At 37.0% G+C, this 22,413-nt stretch overlaps 1 protein-coding gene across 1 annotated transcript in view; it reads left to right on the forward strand.

The window, feature by feature from the left end:
• Positions 1-147: 147 nt before the first annotated feature.
• CDH8 (cadherin 8) overlaps positions 148-22,413 on the forward strand; it is a 139,974-nt gene continuing 117,708 nt past the window's right edge. The window contains exons 1-3 of the mRNA XM_031614887.2: positions 148-592; positions 14,875-14,965; positions 15,059-15,321. Of these exons, the coding sequence (XP_031470747.2) occupies positions 14,884-14,965; positions 15,059-15,321 (345 nt within the window). The 5' untranslated portion in view covers positions 148-592; positions 14,875-14,883. The remainder of the gene's footprint in view (positions 593-14,874; positions 14,966-15,058; positions 15,322-22,413) is intronic.

Raw genomic sequence — 22,413 nt, forward strand, 5'->3', positions numbered from 1 at the left:
CGGTGAGCGCGCTCCCGAGCAGCGCGGGGCTCGGCGGTGTGTGGAAAAGTTGTGCGCTTACCGCCTGAACGGCTGGGTAGGGGGGTGCGAAGGAGAAGGGGAGGAAGGAAAAAAAAAGAAAAGAAAAAAAAAAAAGAAAAAAAAAAAGCAACAAAACAAAAAACCGCCCAAAATTGCTTACATGAATTTCCAAGCGCTAGACCTGCCTCCGAGATCAGCCCAATAAGAGCTGTCAGGGGAGGCTCCCAGCTCACTTTTCCACATCACTTCACAGTTACATTTGGCAGGCAGGCACGTTGGAGCGCTCAGACCCGGAATTAGTGGATTTATGTGGAATATCCCCGCTTTCACGGAGACGTGCTGCTGCCGCTGGCTTGTGCAAGGGGAGAAATTAATAACTGCACTTGAGCATGCTGCCACAGAAACCCGAGAAGCGAAATAACCAGCATCTCCTCCAGCATCAAAAAGCATGAGAAGAAAATCGGGAGAATCCTGCCTGTTCACAGGGACTGGCGAATGGTTGTTTTACCTCACCCTTTCTATCCGCGTGTGAAGAGGCTGCCAGCAGGCTGTTTCCTTGGTCCTTGAAAGAGTGAGTATTCATTTTATTAGTATTATTTATGTCTGGTTGGCGGAGGGTTGCCTCTCCATAGATTTCTTTTTGACTTAGTGCCTGTCTGTGTCCCTGCAAGGTGCGCTGTGCGAGTGCCTTCCTCCTCAGTAGGTGCGATCCTGGGCTGAGCGGGAGTGACTCATTAACTCTAATCTTTTGAATCATAAAAATGTCATATGATGCTAGTTGGGATTTGTTTCTATTATTATTATTTTTTTTCCCCCTTTGGGAGGAAGAATGGTGGTGTGGCTATTTCTCTCTCTTTTTTTTTTTTTTTTTTTTTTTAATTTTTTTTTCTTTTTTTCCTATGAAGGATGGAGAAGACTTTGCATCAGAGAGGTTTGCTTCTAATGCTAGAGAACCTGTTTCTTCTCCTTGGTTTCTTATTTAGTACCATAAATCTTTGGGCTATTTCACTGTGTTGAATAGATGCAGGGTTGCATTCATGCATTGAAATTGCAGTTTTCGTGCTGAGAATAAAAATCACCCACCAGCTAGATATGTAAATGAGGAAGGAGGAGGTTTGAAGAGTAGAAAGGGGGGAAATCCCTGTGATTTATCACCGCTGTCGCCCCCAAAGCTTTGCACCCCTCAAATAAATAAATAAATAGAAACAGTACGACACCTTCCTTTCCTACTTTCAGAAAGGAAACTGTCTCAGAAACACTGCTTTTCCTCCTAAAAGATGGGAGGAGAATGAATCTTTAGCTTTAACTAGCCAAGAGTCATCTCTGTCCCACAAGTTGTTTTCCTTCCCTTTCTTTGGTTGACTAAACAGATAATGTAGCCAGCTGAAACTTCGGAGAGGAAGAAAGCCCCTTAGCTCCAGCAGCTCGTTAGTTGCATCACTGCCAAGGCTCCCAGAGAAAAGATGCAGGCATCTGTCGACCCCTGAAACTGACAGTTCCACTAAATGCTTCATCTTCTCTTTGAGCAAGGCAGAGGAGTAATGCATCCTTAGATTCCGTTTGGCTACAGTATCTGCTGGGTGGCAGCATCCCAGTTGGGAGAGCAGATCTGTCAGACAGTATCCCTGCTAGACAGCATCAGACCTGTGTGCAGTGCTTGGCTGGGGAACCTGGGAGTTGCTGGATCAGGGTATAGTGCTGCAAAGCTTCTGCATGGAAAACTGATGGCAGTTTCTCTGTGGACATTATAGAAGAGATTAACTCAGATCCTTATTCAGACAGTGCCTACCGCCATGAAGGTGACACCACTTAACATAGGCAGGAATTCCTTTGTGGTTCATTGCTCTTCAGTCGTGCCTGGAATCTGTCTCAATTCAAACAGTTTATGTTTAGTACCAGACTAAATAGAGTGGAATCTATCCAACCTGGCACATAACGGCATTGCACAGACCTGCTTGTGTTGCCAACAGGTATCAAACTCCATGCACTCACTTCTCTCTCCCTCTTGCTCTCTTTCAGACAGGCACAAACACACACGCTCTGTTTCATGCAAATGGTTCTGTCTTTCTTTACTCTGAATGTAGGAATAAATATTCATACAGTTTTCATAAAAGCTGATGCTTTTAGACAGCCAATTGATCGCTTAAATGTCTAGCTATTTGTCTCTGAGTATTGCAGCCAGATGTTTTTTGGGGGGGCAGCTGAGTGTAAGAAATCAAATAGCATTAACTGTTTATTGTTTTGAATCTACCACATTAGTGCTTAATAAAAGGGAAGCTAACAGCTGCTCCCTTCAGTTTCAATAAAAGAATAGAGCTGATAACTACCATGGCTATAGATAAAGAATTTTCTTAACTTCACTCCTTATCTCTTGTAAATTCTTGGAGAGTTTCTGTGCAATAAGGATAAAGAGAAGAGAGGTATGCAGTACTTATGTATGAGTGGTATACCTCATCTACGTTCAATACCAGACTGGTAGGAACAAGAGGAGACTTCATAATAGGCTTCTCAGTAAATATAAATAAATAAATACATTTGGAAGATGGAAAAATTACCCCAGTGTGCCTTTTATCTGCTTTAAGTAAAATGATTAAGCAGCTAGAAGAAGTTAGTGTTTTACGTACTTGTGAAATTATTGAATTTCACACCCATAAAATGCAATAACATCATAAACCAAAGGCTTCCTGTAGCATCACCTCCCAGCCTAACTGTCTGAATATTTGTGACAAGAAAACCCTAGGAAGGGAACTGATTATTACGTAATATTCTAGTCTAAGGTTTTCATCCACTCAACCTTATTGTTCTACCTCACTGCATACACGTTGAGCGCAGCCTTCTGCAAACATTCTCCTAGGCTTGCTATTTATTAGCTCTCCCTCCTTGTAAAACTTGCATCCTGGCTGCAAAGAACTTCCATTTGCATGCCTGGTTATAAGCTGATGGTCTTCAGTATACTCAGAAGTTGAAGTATTTCATGAAAGTTTGTTCTTAGAGTATGCAGGTGAGCAATTTTTAAAAATGAACAGACCACTAGCCAAGAGAATAACTTTTTTTTTATTTGCTAGCAATATTAAAAAAATCAATAAAAATGTGTGTCTGCTTAACAAATACATCTGTTTTGATAAGTACCTTCGTGTAGGATATTTAGTCATTTTATACCTTTCATTAAAAAGAAGTTTTTGTGGGAGATGAAATTCTCCTTTGACAGTCACTTTGTGATTTTTCAGTATACCTCACTTGTTCGCACCAGCACCTGCTGTTGAAACACAAAACAGAGTTGTAAATGGGGAAGTAGTCCCATAATCAGATTTAAATTGACTTTCTTTGTCAACTCCTTTCTTTAAATGCTTTCTCATAATATTGCACTTTAAAAAAAATTAATCCCTTAAATGACATTTGGACATTTGCATCACTGTTAACATATGCTGCAATCTTCTTCGCTGGGAAAAAAATACATTTAAATCCTTTCTTCATTATACAGAACTATTACAGGTAAAAGCACAGTCAACTGTGGATATATATTTAAGTCTGTTACTCCTTGAAGTACTCCCTGCATTTTTACTGGGTTTCTTCAAATGCAGTTGCAGATTCTACCTTTGAAAATACTCATTTTGGAAGACCTAAGTGCTCTACAGAATTTAGCTGGGACTTTTTCAGCCACTTACTGAAATGAGGGGCCTGAAACCTTCCCACTTGACCCTTGATACAGATAATTTCATATTCAAAAGTTGAGAGACTTTCAAGTGGAAAAAGAATTCTGAACATGAAAGAGATGTGAATGCATGCTGAAATCTCTTGGTGTTGCACATCTCCAAGTGATGATTATGAATGCTGTGTAACAGAAAGCTGCTGTCAATGCCATGTAGTATAAACAGGTATTTTCATCACATATTGAATAACCATTAAGATGCTGTATATCTAAGCAGCATTCCTTTTGTTTTTCCTTTGTTTTCCTTGATGATGTCATTAGAATCTGACCTTTGAGTTATTAGGAATGACAAATTTATCTTTACATTATACACCTGAGTTACATCTGCATTCCTGAAAATCATAGAAGCGTCTTTCAACTATGAGTTTAAAATAATGCAAACCAAATTCTTTCAGTGGGAGGGAAATGATATAGTATTTTGAGCTTGGAAGACTTTAAGCATCATCGCTACCATAAAATCACATCAATAGGATTAAATTAGATGATGAAACTCAACATTTTTCTTAGTGTTGTTGCCATAGAAAAGGTAGCTTACTTCATAGCTGTCTGAACATAACTGTTTGAGCAGTAGATAGAAATAGAACAGTCAAGTCCAATTCAGTCTAAGATTTCAACTGATATATACATCTTTTGTCCCCCCTCAGATATACCCCATATTCCTTTTGTTCTGAAATCTGCTCAGCATGTTTCTTGTTTTGTCAGCTAAGTGAATGCTGACACAAAATGCAACACAGTGACATTTTGGTTTTATAAATACAATTTTCTTCCCCAAAACATTGGGAACTGAAGTATTACACGCAAGCAGAAATGGAAAGGTAGCTTCTGAACCAGTTTAGTAACAATAGATAGAATTTAGAGTGCTTGACTCCAGGCAACAGAGTGATTTCTACTTTCCAGCAAGGAGAGTAACCTTTATCCATGAGTTGCAACGATAATTCATGTAGAATCGATTCTCCAAGGTGTTGGGCATGATATGTCTTGTGAAAATCGTTTGAAATTGAGGATGATCAGCACTTTGGCTTGGACTTTAAATTAGTAATGTGAACCAATCTTAGATCCGAAGAAGCAAAATCATCCATGAGAGGTGTCTGCTGAGCCCTGTGGTGCCTAAGTTATAGACCAGCTCAGAAGGGTGTTTCTTTCTCAGGGTACCTTGCTCAGGTCTTTGCAACCTACAGTGGGAGTTCTGACTATCCTAAAAGCAGTCAATCTTTGCAGTCGCCAGTTCACAGCTTCAATGTATTATATGTTCACCTGAAGGAAACAATGCTTAGCCTAGTTTGATGAACACAGATAACTATTTAAATCCGCTTCCTTTGCAGTCACTGATTATTGTAATCGTATACATGTCTCTATTATTATTCTTATATATAAACGTAACTTCAGTAATTATATATGTGTATGAAACCATTAAAGTCCCTAAATGCTAACGCAAATGGACTGTATGCATTGAGGTAATGATGTTTGTTATTTGTGCTTTGCAGCTGAGGCAACACTTCAGGTGTGAACCCATCTTATGGATGGAGTGTAGCGACTACAATTGCATTTTGAGAACAAACCATCAGAACTTACTTCTTAAGGCTACTGAAATTTTTGTTTGGTTCTGTATTACACAGGCTATAATTTTTATGCTTCTCTAAAAGTCAGATTTAAAACAAACAAAACCCAAGCAAACAAAACCACAAAAAAAACTGAACCACAACTGCAAAAGTAAAAAAGAAGTTTCATAATTTCATTTCCTAAACTGCTGTTGTTCTTCCTATACAATTCATTGAAGTTGATGCAAAGTTAAAAACCTTTGCATCTTACTTCATATGTTTCATCAAAAAGATTAGAGCAGGCTTCGTGCAGCAGTGCCGTATGTAGTTAGAAAAGTCCAGTTATGTTCACACTTTTCCTTTTTAACTTTTTTTTTTAATCTATGCACACATTTGCGTACATGGCTGCCAAGTTTATATAGCTTCACTAAATCACGAGGAGCAGTCATGGTTTTATATTTTTAGTTTGATCACATTACTTGTCAGGAAAACTTTTGGGCTTTTCCTTAATTACTGTATTTTACTTAATTATGTAGAGAACATCTGACATTCTTTAAAGGAAACCAGTGAAAATGAAAGCTTCAAAATCTATCTATCTATCTATATATAAACAAAACTGGAAAGGAGGCTTAGAAAGCAAGATATTTATGTCCTCCATTAATATTTAAACATTTTTCAGCAAGTACAGGATAAGCACATCCCAGCTGCTGAAACTCTCATGATAAACGATGCCCTAGGCAGAGCATGGTTAACACCTAATTCTCAGTCACAGGCCAATCTGTTTGCCTTTTTATGAGCTGTCTTCATGTTTTGCACAATTTGCCTTTTGTCCCCCTCTCTCCTTAAGTGTTATGGGTCTTCAATTTATGTAATATACCCTCATAAAAATGAGCGTTCGTTTGAGAGATGAGGTTGGCATGAGCTAAAGCTATTAAATCTATACGTAATTCAGTTCTATTTTAGTCAAGGAAAATCACTTTAATCAGTAGATAAAGAGTAGAGATGAAAACGTCTTCGTTTCTTCATCTTACTACAGAATGAAAACAATGCAGATATGACTATTTTGGATATTTGTAAGTTTCTGGACCACCTTGGCTGTTCAAACAGATTTTGACTTTCTTCTCTCTCTCTGGTTTGAGCAAGCACTGTGAGCTTCTCAGCATGATGGCGTGAGGTGAACCGATGTTCTGACACAGATCAGTAGGGCATCTACTTCCAAACACCCAGAAAGAAGTCTTTTCCTTTTTCTTTTTTTCTAAGTATAAGAGAACGAACAGCAGTTCACAAATGCCTTTTGTTCTACAGTAGACCCAAAATAGCTATATTGTCATTTTTAATGCTTGTTCTTTTGGTGTCATCTGCCATTTAAAAAAAAACAGACAAACAAAGAGACGCATCCACCTGAAGCATTACAGAAACTCATATCATCGATGCGGAAAAGCAATCAAACTAGTCATATTACTTCAATTGCAAACTCTGTGGAGCACTTAGTGCCTCTTTGTCCTCTGTCTGCACAGTGAGTTGCACAGTTGGATTCATGACTGGAATTCCTGAGCTCTACACAATGCAAGCAATAAAAAAATGTACTAGGAAAGTAGTCAGAACTGTAGCAACACAGGGTGTGTTTTTTGTTTGTTTTGTTATGTTATTTTAATTTAAAGGCCTTCTGATCCTGTAAAGTAGTGAACACTTTTGCAGAGACTGAAAAGTGTATATCAAAAGTATCAGAGCCTTGGCAGCTTTAAGGTTGGCCCCTACTGGTTCTACTATCAAAGCATAACAAAAATATCCCTGATAAGAAGTTCTGTTGATTCCATTAAAAGTTAAGCACTCTTTAATAAAAAGGGGAATTTCCTAAAAGTAAATATTTGCCAAACAATATAAATTAGATTTAGCTATGATAAAGTGTCATGTTAAGAAATCAAAGAATAATGTAATATGAGTTACAAAATTATTATTTATTTCAGTGTGATGTACATACCATTTTCTCTAAAAGCATTAGTCAAATTGTGTAGCTTCTTCTCCAGAACACTGGTTATGGTGTTTTCCCATTAAGGGAGAAAAGTAAGGAAACTAAGATCTTCCTTCTCTCTGCCTCTGAAACGTACCCCTAAAACTGATGTAATCCAGTTTTACTAGTAATAAACTAATAATAAATTCCAATGTATTTCTGCACTTGTTTTGTGCATATCTGTGTCTGTATAGCCTTGGTACGAGCACATGTGTTCCATCAGCTGTTTGTCAGGTGTAAGGATGAAAAATGCTGCTTAGAACATTGCCTAAACATTTGACAGAAGAATAAAAACTCACCTAATAACCCGAAGAAGTGTTCAAGTGTCTTAAACTTTAAAGAGCAACAATGCATGACTAAGCTTAGAAAATTAGGTGGTATGTCTTTGCAGAGTGAATTCCTCTGTGTGTACGTGCCTCTGTGTGTAAGACAGCCTCTAAGACCAAAAGAAAGGGAGAGAAAGTCTGTTACCATTGTTGCTGAAATAAGTAGTTCTTTGGATAACTGTGTTTGATTCTCTGTGTGACTGTAAGCAAATTGCCACACAATACTTAAAAATAAACTTGGACATTTGATTTGCACCAATTGATAGGATTCTTTCCTATGTATTTCTAATGACATAAAATACAACTCAAGTGTATGTCACCCTGAACTGTAGAATGGAGTTAGCATAGTATTTCCCATTTCATTTTCCTTCCTTTGAAATTTCAGGTGCTTGACCAAGGGAAAGGATGTGTGAATAATGCTTTTGTGTGTTACAGTTAACTCCAGGTGACATAACAGTCCCTTAAAATCACCGTGAGCCGGTGAAATTTAGAGCAGCTACAAAGTATAATTATGATTTGGGGCCATGCCTAGAACATGCATGGCCCAGAGTCTGGTGGCTGGCTCTCTGCCACTTTTAGCCCTTTCTGGCTGTGCACATGTACTGCCTGCAGGCAGGGCCACCAGGAGCTCCCCTCCTGATGGAGTCCAACAAAACAGCACATCTGGCTGTGGGAAGTCGATGGGAGAGATTTCTGTCCCTAATCTGCCTGCGTCAGACTGCCGTGGGTATATCCTAGGAGTCTGTTGGAGTTTTAAGTAGTTTCTCTATCCCTAGCTTCTTGTTTCCTCCTTTTCCAAGAGGTTACCTTCTACGCAGTTTTGTTGATTCAACCGTTTGTCTCAGTGCTCTCTAAAGTACATAGGCAAGCTTCTTATGCTCTTAGGCAGCACAGCTGTTTTCAAAACTTTGTCATTGTCCTGTAGTTTATGGGCTCTTCAGTTGTGCTGATGCAACTGCTTGTGCAGCCAGGCTGTAAACTAGATCCGTGCAACGATCTGGGTTATAAACTTAAAGGAGAAGACTACTTGAAATGGGGTTTTGTTGCTATTTTTTTTTTCACTCTCATCATTTCACTGCTCTGGCTTCCAGTGTTGTCTGGCAAATAGCGCAACTGAGAGGACAGTGAACTGCAATGAAGAAAAAATTGAGCATGGCAAAGGATGAGTGGAAACAAGCAGCTAGCATGTTGGGGGGGGAACTCTGTAAAAGCCTCTTAAATCAAAATTGCTGTTAGTGGAAGAATAGCATGAGCAATGGCCTAACCCAGCTCTGTCAAAATAATTTGGTTTATAAGACACTTTCCTATTAAAAGTGTTTAAGTTAACGAGATCATTTTGACAGAACTGGGTTAGGGAGTGACTACACATGTAGTTATGCTAGCAGCACAAAGAGGCGGTAAGGTCTAGCCAGGGCATACGTCCTGGGCATCACAAGCACAACCTTAGCTACTGCCACAATAGCATGTCTGGTGTCTGCCTCAGTCTCCCTTCACTTCACAGTGAGGTGGAGAACTGTTTTAATATTTTATTTTATTTTATTTTTCCATGGGAATACTCTTTGTGCAAACTTAAATGAAAAATAATAGTTATTTAGCAAAAAGTGTTTGTTCTTTTGCAAGAGAAATATGAGACAGCTGCAGTTTAAAATCAAATTCAGGTATAATGTAGTGGATATGTACGAGAAACAGGATGGGCATGTAACAAAGTTAGGGGACAAAGATGATTTGTTGTTTATGGCATCTTAATCTATTCTGATGGACTTGGATTTTGTTCTGCTTTTATGACAAGTTAAAATGCTCTTTGAAGTTCTCTCATGCGTAGGAATTATTAATCCAACACGGCTTTAGCTTTTGTGGGGACAGAAACATAGAAAAGAGATAAATGGTCAAAAAAAAGTGAGGGGGGAAAGATCGCTTGGATGCTAACAATGGAAATGCTAAAAAATACAAAATATCTATGCCTGTGTACAGCTCTTGAGCATCCCAAGTTTACAGCCGTATTGAGAGGGGAAATGCAATACCTGGTCACAACCTGTGGGAAACCTGTGAAAATGAATACTTAATGAATTCCAAACAAAGGGAGTCGCAAGATGTACGTTTTTGTCCAAGGGCACATTATTAACCTTCCTATTTTATTCTCTTATCCTGTATGAAAGCCATTACCCACAGCTTGAATTATTTTGCAGGAATAGCGATCCTTATTTCTGTTAGAAATTAAATTTATTCTTTTGAACACAAAAGCCCGTGTGGGTCAGATGGAATTTCAAGGCTCCAAAGAAGCATACAAAATGTAAAGGCTGTCTGCCTGCTGTCCAGTAGCATAATGCTAGCTGGAATTCTCAAGGTGATCAGTAAATGAACACCTCTCATCAGCTACGAGAGACTGCTTCAGTTGTGATGCTCGTACTGAATAAGCATCAAAGGGAGAGATAATGGATAAAGAGATCTAAAGCATTTCCACTGGAACTCCACTGAATTTATGTATCATTTACCTCATGATTTTGTGGCAATGAAGGGGGTCATTTAATGTCCAGAATGTAAAAGATTCTGTAAACTCTACAAGAAAGTTGCTTTAGGCAACGATCATCAACTTTTCACTGGCATCTCTCTTGTAATTTCTGTGTTTAAACTACTGCTTCTAAGATTTGTTTGCTGTAAATTTTGTAACAGCTGCTTTGCAATTGTCAAAATCTACCCTAATGAAACAGTGAGGTTGAATGACCTGGCTGTTATTTTGAATCATAATGAATACTCAGATAAATGCAAAATTAAATAAAGAAAAAAAAACTTGATTGCAAATCATAAAATAATCCCTTTTTAGAAGAAGAAATATGGGAATGGTTAAATCTCTTATGCTAGGATCATGGTGTAAATCAATGCACTAGTCTGTTGATAAAGTGGTTTACATGACAAGACAGATATTCTGTGGTCTGAAATCTAAAAATAAATTGATTTCTTTAGAGCTTTTTGTGATCTTTCTCTGCTTCTTTTTCAGTGAGCAGTTTATATATTAAGCTACTTTTAAAACTTTATTCATCTTTTAAATGTTTCCTGCATTCCAATGTCCACTTTGTAACACTACACGATGATTTTAAAATAACTGTAATGAAATTACTTGTTTCACATATTCTAAAATTAGTTGTAGCAAATATACCAGCAACCATATAATTTCCCACTCCGCATTACACAAAATGAGAACTGTCATCAATTTGAATATCTGCTATAACTGCCTACTGTCATACCTGATTCTGACTTTGTAGAGGCAACTTATACAAGTAATCTACATAGAGTTTAGTTCCAAAGGAGGTTTCAGTGTGTATTATGGTAATTTCAGAAGTTAGTAGGCTGGAGCTGTGTTGCAGTGTTAGCTTATGAACTTAGTTAGTGTTGCAGTGTTAGCTTATGAACTTAGTTAGGTAGTCATTTTATGTTTGTTCTTTTGTAAAACTTGTACAGTATTAGGCTCCAGTTGTGCTCCAACGTGCATTTTCCTGCAATAGAATAATATTTTCCTAAAAGCTCATCAACACAGAGAATAAGTGGAAAACAAACTGCTTGGCTTTATCCTTTTTTCCCCCTATGTTATACATGAAGAACCAAATTCACAAATACAGTCTTATGTTTTTGAAATGAGACATTTCTCTGACTTTGCTATCTGACATGGTGTTAACATTTTCTTTCATCTTTTTGATGCATTCTTTAAGTTTTATATAGCACTTTCACTTGTCAGAGATGCCTGGTTGACGAAGGCTGTTTTGTATACAGTTTTGCAGGATTAGAGTTGTATCTGTGGTTCTACATATCATACACTTTGCTGGGAAATCACTTAAAAGAATTATGAACTTTTATTAAAGAGAACAGCCCAGAGGCATTTGAATACCTGGAAATTCAAAGTGAAAATTATGCTTTTATCAAAAGCAACAGAACTTTATGAAGATGGAAAGACTTGACTGTCGTCCGGTGCTGGTTCTCTTCTGTTGGCTTAGCACAAGGCAGCTTTGGCCTTACTGCAATAACTTCGCTGTCATTCCAGTCGTTGCTCCTCTAGACCCTGGTGTAATAACAGAAGGGAAAATACTCCTGTTAGCTTTCCCTGACTGCAAAATCTCCTTTTACAAGTGGCTATTTAGAATGTTACACTAGCCTGATTCAGAAACCATATCACTTGCTCCTACACATCTAATCCAGCGGATTATAACTGAACTACTCGGTACTTCTTGCTTCTTGTAATAACCTATATGAAAATGCAGGAATAAGCATTTAATGGAGAAGAAAAATCATTTCCAAATTTGTTAAAGACATCTGAGGACAGTACAGTCTTCATGCACTGCACCAAGTAAATGCCATGATTGACTGACAGAGCAGTGAAGCCCAAATAAATCTCTTTCTCAAATTAATCTTTAAAGGCTCCAACAGTCTAGGTTCAGTTATAGAGGTACATACCCAGCTCTACTGCTAAATACTGGTCATAGTCCTCTGCAGTACGCAGATGCATGCAAAAGCCCCATCAGATTACTTATTTTATTTACCCTGCACTGCCTAGCACTTGCCTATTTTCCTGCTGGTACCTGAGAATTTCTTGCAGTTCCGCATTCACTTGTATTTACATGCTTGCATAACGGTATTCTTTGCTGGATTATGTCATTTAGTGAGGTTCAGTGACGTGGTGTGTCCATTATTGTGTGCTTTTGGTTCAGTTGCCTTAAGGTATTGCTGAATAGGGAACTACTGTGAGGATGGTCCAGTCACAGTGAATTTTGATGTGTTAGTGCTAGTGGCTACAACCTAAATGTGATTGGAGTAAGTGACGAGTAATGGGAAGTCTGGGGGGGGAATGAGGAGGGGTGTGCTGAAGTGAACTTAATGCTTGCCAGAGATTCAGAGAGACAGCTTGAAAAACAAATATCCTGTTCCTGCTTCAAACAGAAGTGTTTCTGTGAGCATCATAGTGTTTTATCTCATTTGTTTCATCTCTTTTAGAGAAGAGAGCCTGTGCAGATTAATTAGGAAATGTTTTCAAAAAGCCTTTTGAATATGAAAAAGGTGCTTTAATTTATTATTATTTGGTCTTGTGAGTACAAAGGAAATCTTCAGCAGTTTCAACTATTGCTAGTAAGAAGGTGACCCACTTTGGTCCATTGTAAGGCTTTCGGGAACTCCAGAATAACATTCTGGCTCTTTCTGATGGACCTCCATTTCTGGCTTAAGCATTGCTTTGGATATTAACACCAAAAATGCTCAGCTATAGAATGGCTGTTGTGTATTCAGTTTATGTCCCCAGCTTTGAATTTAATCCTGCATACTCGTTGAAGATGACAGCTGTTGCTCTGTTTTACTGAGGTTCTATTTCTCCTGTGTTTCAAATTGTGCTCTACTAAAAAAATGATTTTTCTCATTGTTGGTACATATATGCACATGCAAGGCCACTCACGTGCACAAGAATCCCACACAAATGAAGTATTTAGTGCTGTCATTGCAAGTTTATCTGCTTCTCTCTTCTGATGCCTTCTACCACTGCCCTTGGAAATGTGGAATTTTAACACCTGGCAGAAAGTGGCAGCAATAGCCTCCCTTCAGTTCCCTAGGACAGGGCGTGTTTCCAGAGGGTGTGTTGGCAGACCCTTCCTGCTGAGAGATTTGACTGTTGTTCCTTGTGCTCCTCTTTGGGATTTAAAGAAGCCTGAAAGATGGAAAGTCTTTCTTCTCTCACATTTTCCTCGCAAAAGCACATTGTATTCTCCATTTCCTTTCTTTCCATCTCAGTTAGCAATGAGGCCTAAACGATGTTTCCAAGCTGCGTGGTTACTTCTGTAATGAGTATTCACCTCATTCTTGATGCATTGTCAAAGTGCTGCACTATTAGGTTACTGTTCTTCCATGGCACTTGAGATATTGAGTTTTAGTTTGATAACAACTCTTCTCCCTTTTTAACAAGACAAGTTTCTCACAGTTTCAGATTTTCATGCAGTAGATTTCACAGCTGCTTTGGCAATTACTCAAGTTTAAAAAACTATCTTCTTACTTTGTTTGCTTTTAAAAAAACAGCTAACATGTATTGATGTTATTCACATTTTCAAATGTGTTCCTCCATGAGTTTGCCTGAATCCAAAAAATATAATCTGCAACGCACACAGCGCCAAAAATAACAACCCCTCCCTCCCCCTCAATATTTTTGTAGTCCTACAAAAATCCACTAGAAACTCATTTTAAAGGAAGAAACAGCCTAAGGTACAGTGTAAGCTTGTGAGTACGCAGTTCTACCTACCTTGTAAACAGTGGTTTCTCTTGAGATTGCTTGGATATGAATCAGTCAATGAAAATGTATCAGGAATCTTTTTACAAAACTCCACTCTCATTAGAGTAGCTGTAATGTAGCCCTTCTCCCTGAGCTACACTGCATTTATCTTGCTAAGTGATCTATGGCTGCATTTCACATTTTGCCTATCAGCGTGGCATCAGCAAGCCCTGCTATGTTAACTTGCTTGTCCATTTCAGGGAATATTTACACTCAGTTGAAACCTAGTGCGGACTCCCAGTATGTGGAGGGGTGTGTGGAGAAAGAAAGACAAAGGGCTCCCAAGTGCCTATGAAGGAGAATGTCTTTGAAATAAAATCTGAGTGTGTATTTTGTCTGAAAGTGAGAGAGACACTGAAGATCCTGGACTGCAGATGTATGTAAATCAGCTTACTGGGGCTTTGGTAGAGATGTGGTTTGGGAATCGTGCATTTCACAGTGGAATTTCCAGCCTTGTTCCTCTGTTGAATTGTGAAGGTTTGCTGAGCTGTTGTGCTGCTGCAGGTTGATGGTTGCTGGTATGAGAACATACTACCAGAGCTTTATACATTTACCGGGAGTAAATGTTTTTTTCTTGTGGAGGAAAAGAAGATAACTCCATATGCAAGAACATTACCTTATTCAAATTTTTGTTACTTGACACACTAAATGTCCAAAATTTAACTATGTAAAAAGTATAGGATAGTAAGAGGGCCAGGAGCTGCTTCAGGTGCCAAGGAAGACTGCAAGTAAAATGCATTCTTGAGTGTTTGTAAGCACTCACCTGAGTCTTCTTTGGCTATTGCAGGCAATGGAGGAATTCAGAGTCACTTCATTTTCTTTTTAACCTGTTTAATGCACTCTAGTATTGTGTATTACAAATTTAAATCCTAGCAAGTTTTGTTTGTGATATAAAAGTAAATAAGATTTTTTAAAACGTTTTTCCTAAGCTTCTTAGTCACTGATTTGACCTTTCTTTTTTCTTCCCCCACCAGGAATCCTTAATGACTGGAAAACTCAATGGATCATGTTTTTATAATCTAAACTATTTTTACGTTGACTGTGCTGTAAACACATGGAGGAGCTGTAAGTAAATGTTCTGTACTGCATGATGAATTGGATTGCTACAGTCTGGAGGAAAGCAAAATAATAATTTCATTTCTGTGGTGATTTGCGTAGCTTGTGGTACAATGCCAGAAAGACTAACGGAAATGCTTATGGATACATGGACTCCATTAATAATTTTATGGATTACTGTACTTCCTTCCATTTATATGGCTCCAATGAATCAATCTCAAGTACTACCAAGTGGATCCAGTACAGGACTAAAAAGGCTAACTGAAGAACAAAGAGTTTTGAACCGTTCCAAGAGAGGCTGGGTTTGGAATCAAATGTTTGTATTAGAAGAATTTTCTGGACCTGAACCAATACTAGTTGGCCGGGTAAGGCAAGATTCTTTTTATTTTTTATTTTTTTATTTTTTTCTCTTAATATGCAAGTGTATGGCATGTGAAGGTCTGCTGTCATTTCCTTCTGCTAAGAAATTCAAATTTAAGCCGTCTATTATTCTAAAATTCTTCTCTAATACTCATAAACTCGTGCTTTAAATATACCACTGTTTAAAGATATGTTTGTTTTTTTTGTTCTTTTTGGTTTTTTTTTTTTTTCTGGTTAACTAACTTGCTGTTTAGTATAAAATTACATTTTATTTCATTTTTATGAATTTTGGTTTTATGACAAAAATACATGGATGTGTGCACATCCTTTCTTTGGTGTCAGTAGTTAACACTTTTCATCTTTGTTACTGAAGACTTTTCTCTAACATAGCTTTTTAGTATGTTCCTTTAATTCCAAACTTGTTCCTATCCATTCATACAAAAAGCTTACTCCACTTACAGGTCATTTGCTACCTCCAACTTTGCTAGAATTTCAGCAAAACAAACAAAGAATCAAAATTACAAAAACAAAACTGTGGTATAAACAGCAAATCACAGGGTTCTAGTTTACAGAGAACTCCTGATATACATGCTTGTTTATTATTATTGACACAGATTTCATAATTTAGTTTCAAAGTTAGGAAGATGAAAAAAAAAACCAGAAGGAACGTTATGTTTTTCCTTGTGTTCTTGTTTGAGTGTTGCCTTAAACTTTTGATTCTTACCATGCATTAGCTTTTTTGTGTCACTCTGTATTGCCACTGTTCTGTGAATCAGACTTGCACTTTCTCTTAAACAAGATTATGTTTCATCTGCATTCATGAGGAGTGAACTACCTTAGAATTACTGTTAGAAAAGTATTATCTGCTTCTAAATTCATCTGGCCTATAGTGAGCAATTAAAAATACCATGTGTGTTTATTGTTATATGTGCGTTAAAAATTCAGTTCCTTTTGAAGAACTAAATATGTCATTGTGTTTCCCAGCCACTAAAATTGTGTAAAACAAACTAGCAAACAGACATGATGAATGTCAATTAATCTCACGATAATTTTGGAAAAATGAACAGCATGTAGTATAACCTAGGGATTATCAATTGCTATAGCAATCGTCAAAGAATCTACATATCAAGTGTATTCCTGATTTTTCCCTAATGTAGCCACTTCTTATCTAAATGTAGGGTCAGACAGAATAATGAACTTTAGATCCAGTGCCTTTTGAGGGCTATGTTAGTTTACATGTAGATCAGGTGTTGTATATCTGTTTTCATTTGTTTTTCTATAGTTGGTCCCTCAATTTCAGAGGAACAGCAATATGCTTACTACAAATCTTAAAATTATTTCTTATTTTCTCCAACACATTCTTTTCACAATGTTTATTTTATCTATTTAAAAATGATTTTTAGTTGCTTTTAACTGGCTGCAGGAAGTCCCAAGTTTGTACTTTGTAGCAGTTTGATTTTCAGAATGTATCCAAGTCTTGAGATTTCTACAATATAAGGTTTTGTTTGTTAGTTTTGGCTGGGGAGGAGTTGGTTGTTTTATTTGGTTTGTTTGTTTTTATGGATATAATGTCCTGAGTGAACAGAAGCAGGTGGGTTAAACTAAGCCAAACCAATGAAGACATTATTCCATCTTCTGCTGGCAGTTAGAATAGAATCTGATAGTCTGAAATGCTGTGACAATCTATTTGTTGAGACTGCTGTGTAATTAAAACACTGCATGATTTAGATGGAAAAGAGCAAAAAGTGAAATTCACTCTCACAGGAAGAAATCCATGGTCTACTCCAGAAAATAGCTAAAAATATTTTTGTAAATCTGGCCTGAGTTTATCACTCTATCCAGATAGATGCAGAAAGTATCTACTCAGAACAGCTTGCTGTTAAACAAGCAATGCCAGCTAAAGCAGAGGACCATATTTGGATCATCTTGAGCACAAGAAGCAGCATCTGGGTGTAGATGTGGTTCTGTGCCATTACAGAGACAGTGCTGCCTGTATGTTATTTTTACATGTTCAAAGTACTCCAAGTAAATACGTTCCTTGATAGTTCAGTACTTCAAAGAGAATGTTCTTGAAGCAAATCTCATTATGTAGGTTTGGGTTGCACATTTTTGTCCCCTTCTACAGTCTTATGGAGTGTACTTAGTAGTTTTCTTAGTCACATATAATTTGTATGAGCAGGTCATTAGCTGCTCTAGTTAAATAAATACAGAAGTAAATGTTTTTACCCTAACAGAAATAGTGTATGCACAAGTATAATTTGATATGTGTTTTCAAATACACCTTCAAAGCCCACTCCTAATTCAGCACAATAGAAATGCTAAGGATAAAATTGATACTTAAATAATGTTTTTTTAAGTCAGTGTTCTGAAAGGTGGTGACTAGAAGCGTGTGATTAGCAAAAAGTATCATCAAATTAAAACTGAAAATTTAAATTAATTAAATCTAAACACAATGCAGATCACATTTTAAATGGAAGCCTGAATATAAATTCTATGTTTTCATTGTATGAGTTATAAAGATCACATACCCAAATTTCTGAAAACAGAGAAAGTTTAGTAAGACAGAACTTAGAGAGCAAGGTGGTATCTCTCCTAAGATTGATAGGTTTTTCCAGGAGAAGCAGCTTTTAGATGGGAAGACACTTCTTCAAAATTTTAAGTATTGTAGTACAACCAATGTCTTCAAAGTCACATATTAGTTTCTATTCTTCATGAGTATGTGTTAATAAGTGTATTCCCAATGTATTTACTCTAGTAAATGTAGTAATCTGGGGTGAGACTAATATGAGGATTTTATATGAATTCTTCTATAAAGCATGGTAGTTTCCTACAGTGACAAGTAAAGAATGGGAAAAAACTTTTGCTTTTATTCTTGAACTTCTTACAAGTTTTTTATGTCACTTTTCACCATTAGTTTGAGTATGGTTGAACTTAAACTTTTGCAGCTCTCCTTGAGTTCTCACATCTGTTAAAAAAAAAAAAAAAAAAAAAAAAAAAGTATATGAATCCATGCTTCCTCTGTGATTTCAGAATCTGAGGTTTCTTGTTTCCCTTTTTTGTCTGAATTAATATTGCATTGCATTTTGACAGATGGTATCGTAATAAATTCCATATTGTTTTGATCTATGCATGAAGAAAAGTATATGTGCATTTTTGAGAAACCTACAAAGTAACCTTTTTCATGTTCCTGTGACATACTCAGATGAGTTTGGTTTTGTTCACAGCACTACAATGTAGAAAGGTAGATTTACAAATATCCTTTTTATTTCTCTTTCTTTTTTTGCTTCTTCTGTAGAAGCAGGTATGAACTTTCCAAAGCTATTCGATCTGCTTTGGAAGACTCCACATACTGCATATTGCTGTCAGCAGTTTGCAGGCCTCCCAGTGGCTGACAACCTCATTCAACTGTAGAGTGATATGTTTTGTGACACTGCATGCTGTCCCTGTGGACTTGATTAGTTAGAGAGAACTTTTACTTGATATACACTGCTGCATTTTCTCAGTCTCCTCTGCATGCATTTACAGCACCATGGCAGATGTGCTATGAAATCTGTGGTGTAGCAAATGCCGCTGTTCTTTCACTGGAGACAGCCACTGAATTCACAATGAAATAGATAATATCATTAAGAAGATTTAGGAAAGTAGGATTGAGGTATAGGATTCTAGCTCCTTCTTTTTATGGTACATGAGGGTTTTTGGTGATTTTTTAAATGGAATTGGACCCAATTTAATAGATGTTTTCAAGCAAAATCTCAGGCCAGTGAATGAGTTAACGGTTGTGCTTTGTAAGTACAATGTACAGATAGAACATAAAAGGGAATGAAGGTGATAGAAATCATCCCTAAATCATCATCAACACTAAATGAATTGGCAGTTAAATCCAGGCATGAAAGAACACAGCTTTTCAGTCAGATAAGTGCTGTTTCCGTGGTATCACTTCTCCTGGTGCACTTCCCAGCTTCTCCTAGAACCTCCCCGAAACCTTTTCATTAACCTATTTCCAGTCTCAGGGTAACATTTTGCATATTTTGCATGCTTCCTTTTATGAGAGATTCATAAAATGACCTGATCAGATGAGGCCAGCTCCTCTGTCACAGGCACAGCTGCTGTGCCACATCTGTGACATGTGGTTGGTGGCAGAGCTGTGTTGCTCTTGTGAAGTTGCTCTGAAAACTCTGCAAAGGGATAGAAACAAACCAGAAATTAGTGAGACACAGAAAGAATGGCCTGGTCAGCTCTTACCCGCAGTGGAGTTTCACTTAGTTGTTTTTAATCTGTGGCCAGGGTGCTTTTCTTCCTTCCTTCTGACTTAAATAGTATGTGTTTTTTCACTTCTTTAAATGCAAAACTGTTTTTCTTTATAGTTTTAGAATCAGGGAGCTAGGCAGCTCTTTCCATTCAGAGCAATGAAGCTTTTTCCCTTGATATATGGGGCTTAGGTTCAGGCCTTTACAGAAGTAATTTTCCTGTAGGAGGAGCAGTAGAGAGGCATGATGTTTTTACAGTTAAGTGCTTCAGGCTGTGCTACTGTAAAAATCAAACCTGGAAATGCGGAGAGCACTTATAAATAGCTTCAAGCTGTATGTTCTACATTATAAATGTTTTATGCAATCTTTGATTTCATTGCCAACATACATTATATCTCCTAACAAGAAAATGGTAAAATTTTACTGTTAAAAAATTTTAAATCGTTCTGTTGAAGTCCAGGCAATACATATATGCAAAGTAAACAGGGTTTTAATTAAACAAATTCCTTCCATGTGTTTTTCCTTTTGATTCCTGCATAAAGTTTGAGATCATAATGACTGCCTGAGAATGTTGTAGTATTCAAGATACAAAATAGAAAAGTATGTAACTAAGAATCTCATTACATCAGGGATAAATTATGTGCTGTTTCCCTGAATGGAAGGAATCATTGTGAAATATAGGTGTAGTAAAACTCTAGTGTAGTTTTCATGGGGTATTATATGGTTCTAAGTTAATGGACTTTGTAAGTTCTCACACTTAGAACGGTGTGCATCAGAACACCTTAAAGATTCTATTCTAATTTACACTTGTATATTTACTAGCTATGATTTAAATATATGCAATAAAATATTGAATATCTGAAAAGTTGCAAAGTCAACATTGCTTTCTAAGCCCTAGATTTTTGTTCTTTTGCAACTGTAATTATACACTAATTTGCCTACTTATGTTTAATAAACTCCCAGAAGTCGAAATGTATCATTTACTTTTCTACAGTATTCTTTACAGAAAATACTAATTCCTCATGCCTTTTTTTTTTTTTTTTTTTTTTTTGCTTCTGAAGGGGAAGAGATGACTGTATACTTCACAGAACCCTCCTGTTTCCATACTCTAAATCAGCTTAGTCAGCAGGAGTATAAGTAGCTTGGAGAAAAGCATGTTGTAATTAAATATTGCTACAAAGCCAATAAAAATAGCATACAACATTTTAGGTAAGCTTGGTGAAAGTAGTATTTTTTATTAAATATATATATATTCCTCAGTATGCACAGATTTCATGTGTTTCTTTTTTACTAGGTGCAAGCTCTGAGAATTTTCTTATTAAAAAGTCATAAATTTAAACAAGGACAAATAGTTTGAATCACAAATCTCATTTCAATATGTTTCAGGGAGTACCACTGACTAAGGCTGAACACTTTCATGTTCCCCCACCTCCAATCTTGGGACTTATAAGCGCAATTTAAGTAGGATTACAACTTAGAACACTTGCTAACATAACTGGACTGGTAATAACTTCAAAGAGGCATTTCATCAGGTGGCTCCTATGTTTCTGCTTTTTGCTGGTAGAGCAGTAGTGTAGGAAAGTGGCAAATATCAGTATGTGAAAAGCACTTAAGGAGTGTCTGATTTTAGGAATATCAAGTTGCTTATGAATCCTGCACAGTAAAGTGTTCACCTACAAAACACCAGGTATCTTCTGAGTCATCTATATTTTTCTCTAATAAAGTGAGAACATCTCTGTGATGTGATTAGCATCTTGAATTTTAGACTTCAAAGACAATTATTATAGGATAACTTTAAAGAGTTGTTTCCTTTTTGTTTTTATTTTAAACAGTGACGGTAAGAATGATATATATAATGTATATAATTTGGGTCTTCTGATGTTACTTCAGCATTATCATCACGTTCCTTGTTATATTGTTCTGATGTCACAAAGACTTCTAATCTTCTGAGGGGAAAAAAAAAAAGAAAAAAAATATTGAGGATTGTTTTTGTTTGTGAAGAATTAGAAGCTTGTTAACTTTTGCTCAATATATTGATCTAAACATCTTATCTTTCTCTCTATGAATTGAAATGTTTTCCAAGCATGCAGGCAAAATGCAGAAGTTTCAGCATGAAAAATTAAGCAGAGCCTTCCATGTGATACTCTGCAGAGTATCTGGTCTTTCCAACATTGGATTTGTAAATGGTTTTCAATTTCTACCTATAGGGCCCACCCCTGGTGCTGTCAGGGTGCTTCCGTTCCAGTTGTCAATTTAACTGCCAATTAGTGCCAATTGTGGTGGTGTTTCTTTGATGTCCTTTCTCAACTGGGCAAACAAATATCCTATGAGCTACTGCAAAGCTATCAAATAGGAATGACTTCCCCAAAGTGATTGGACACATTGCCTTTTGATCAGTAAGGATGTATTTATTATTATCAGATACTGATAATAGTAAATTTTTCAAGGCTTCATATAATGAAAACCCCCAAAGGAACTTACATTAAGGTGAGAAATACTTTGGGACTAATTAATTTAGTGTCTGTAGGCTTCTAGACAGATCTCTGGAACCTTAGCATCTCATGGGCTGAATTACATGGGAATGGTTGTTCTTTTAGGTGGTGGGCAGCTCTGCCTGTTTAGTTTGTAATAAATACACATCACAGTCATGACAAGAAAATACAGTTTGTGTGTCAAAATACCAGGAAAGAGTTTGCATATTTTTTTTTTTCTTGAAAGTTCTGTTTTTAAAGTTTTTCTTTAATAAAGTAAGAGGAGATATAAGAGGGAATAGCACACACTGAGCAACCAGCAAAGGACTTCTAGCTGAGGGTACTTTGTTTGGACAAAGTCAGAGCTGCCAGTGCTGTG

Source organism: Phasianus colchicus, chromosome 13 (assembly GCF_987193195.1).
Source record: "Phasianus colchicus chromosome 13, bPhaCol1.hap1.1, whole genome shotgun sequence".
NCBI lineage: Eukaryota > Metazoa > Chordata > Aves > Galliformes > Phasianidae > Phasianus > Phasianus colchicus.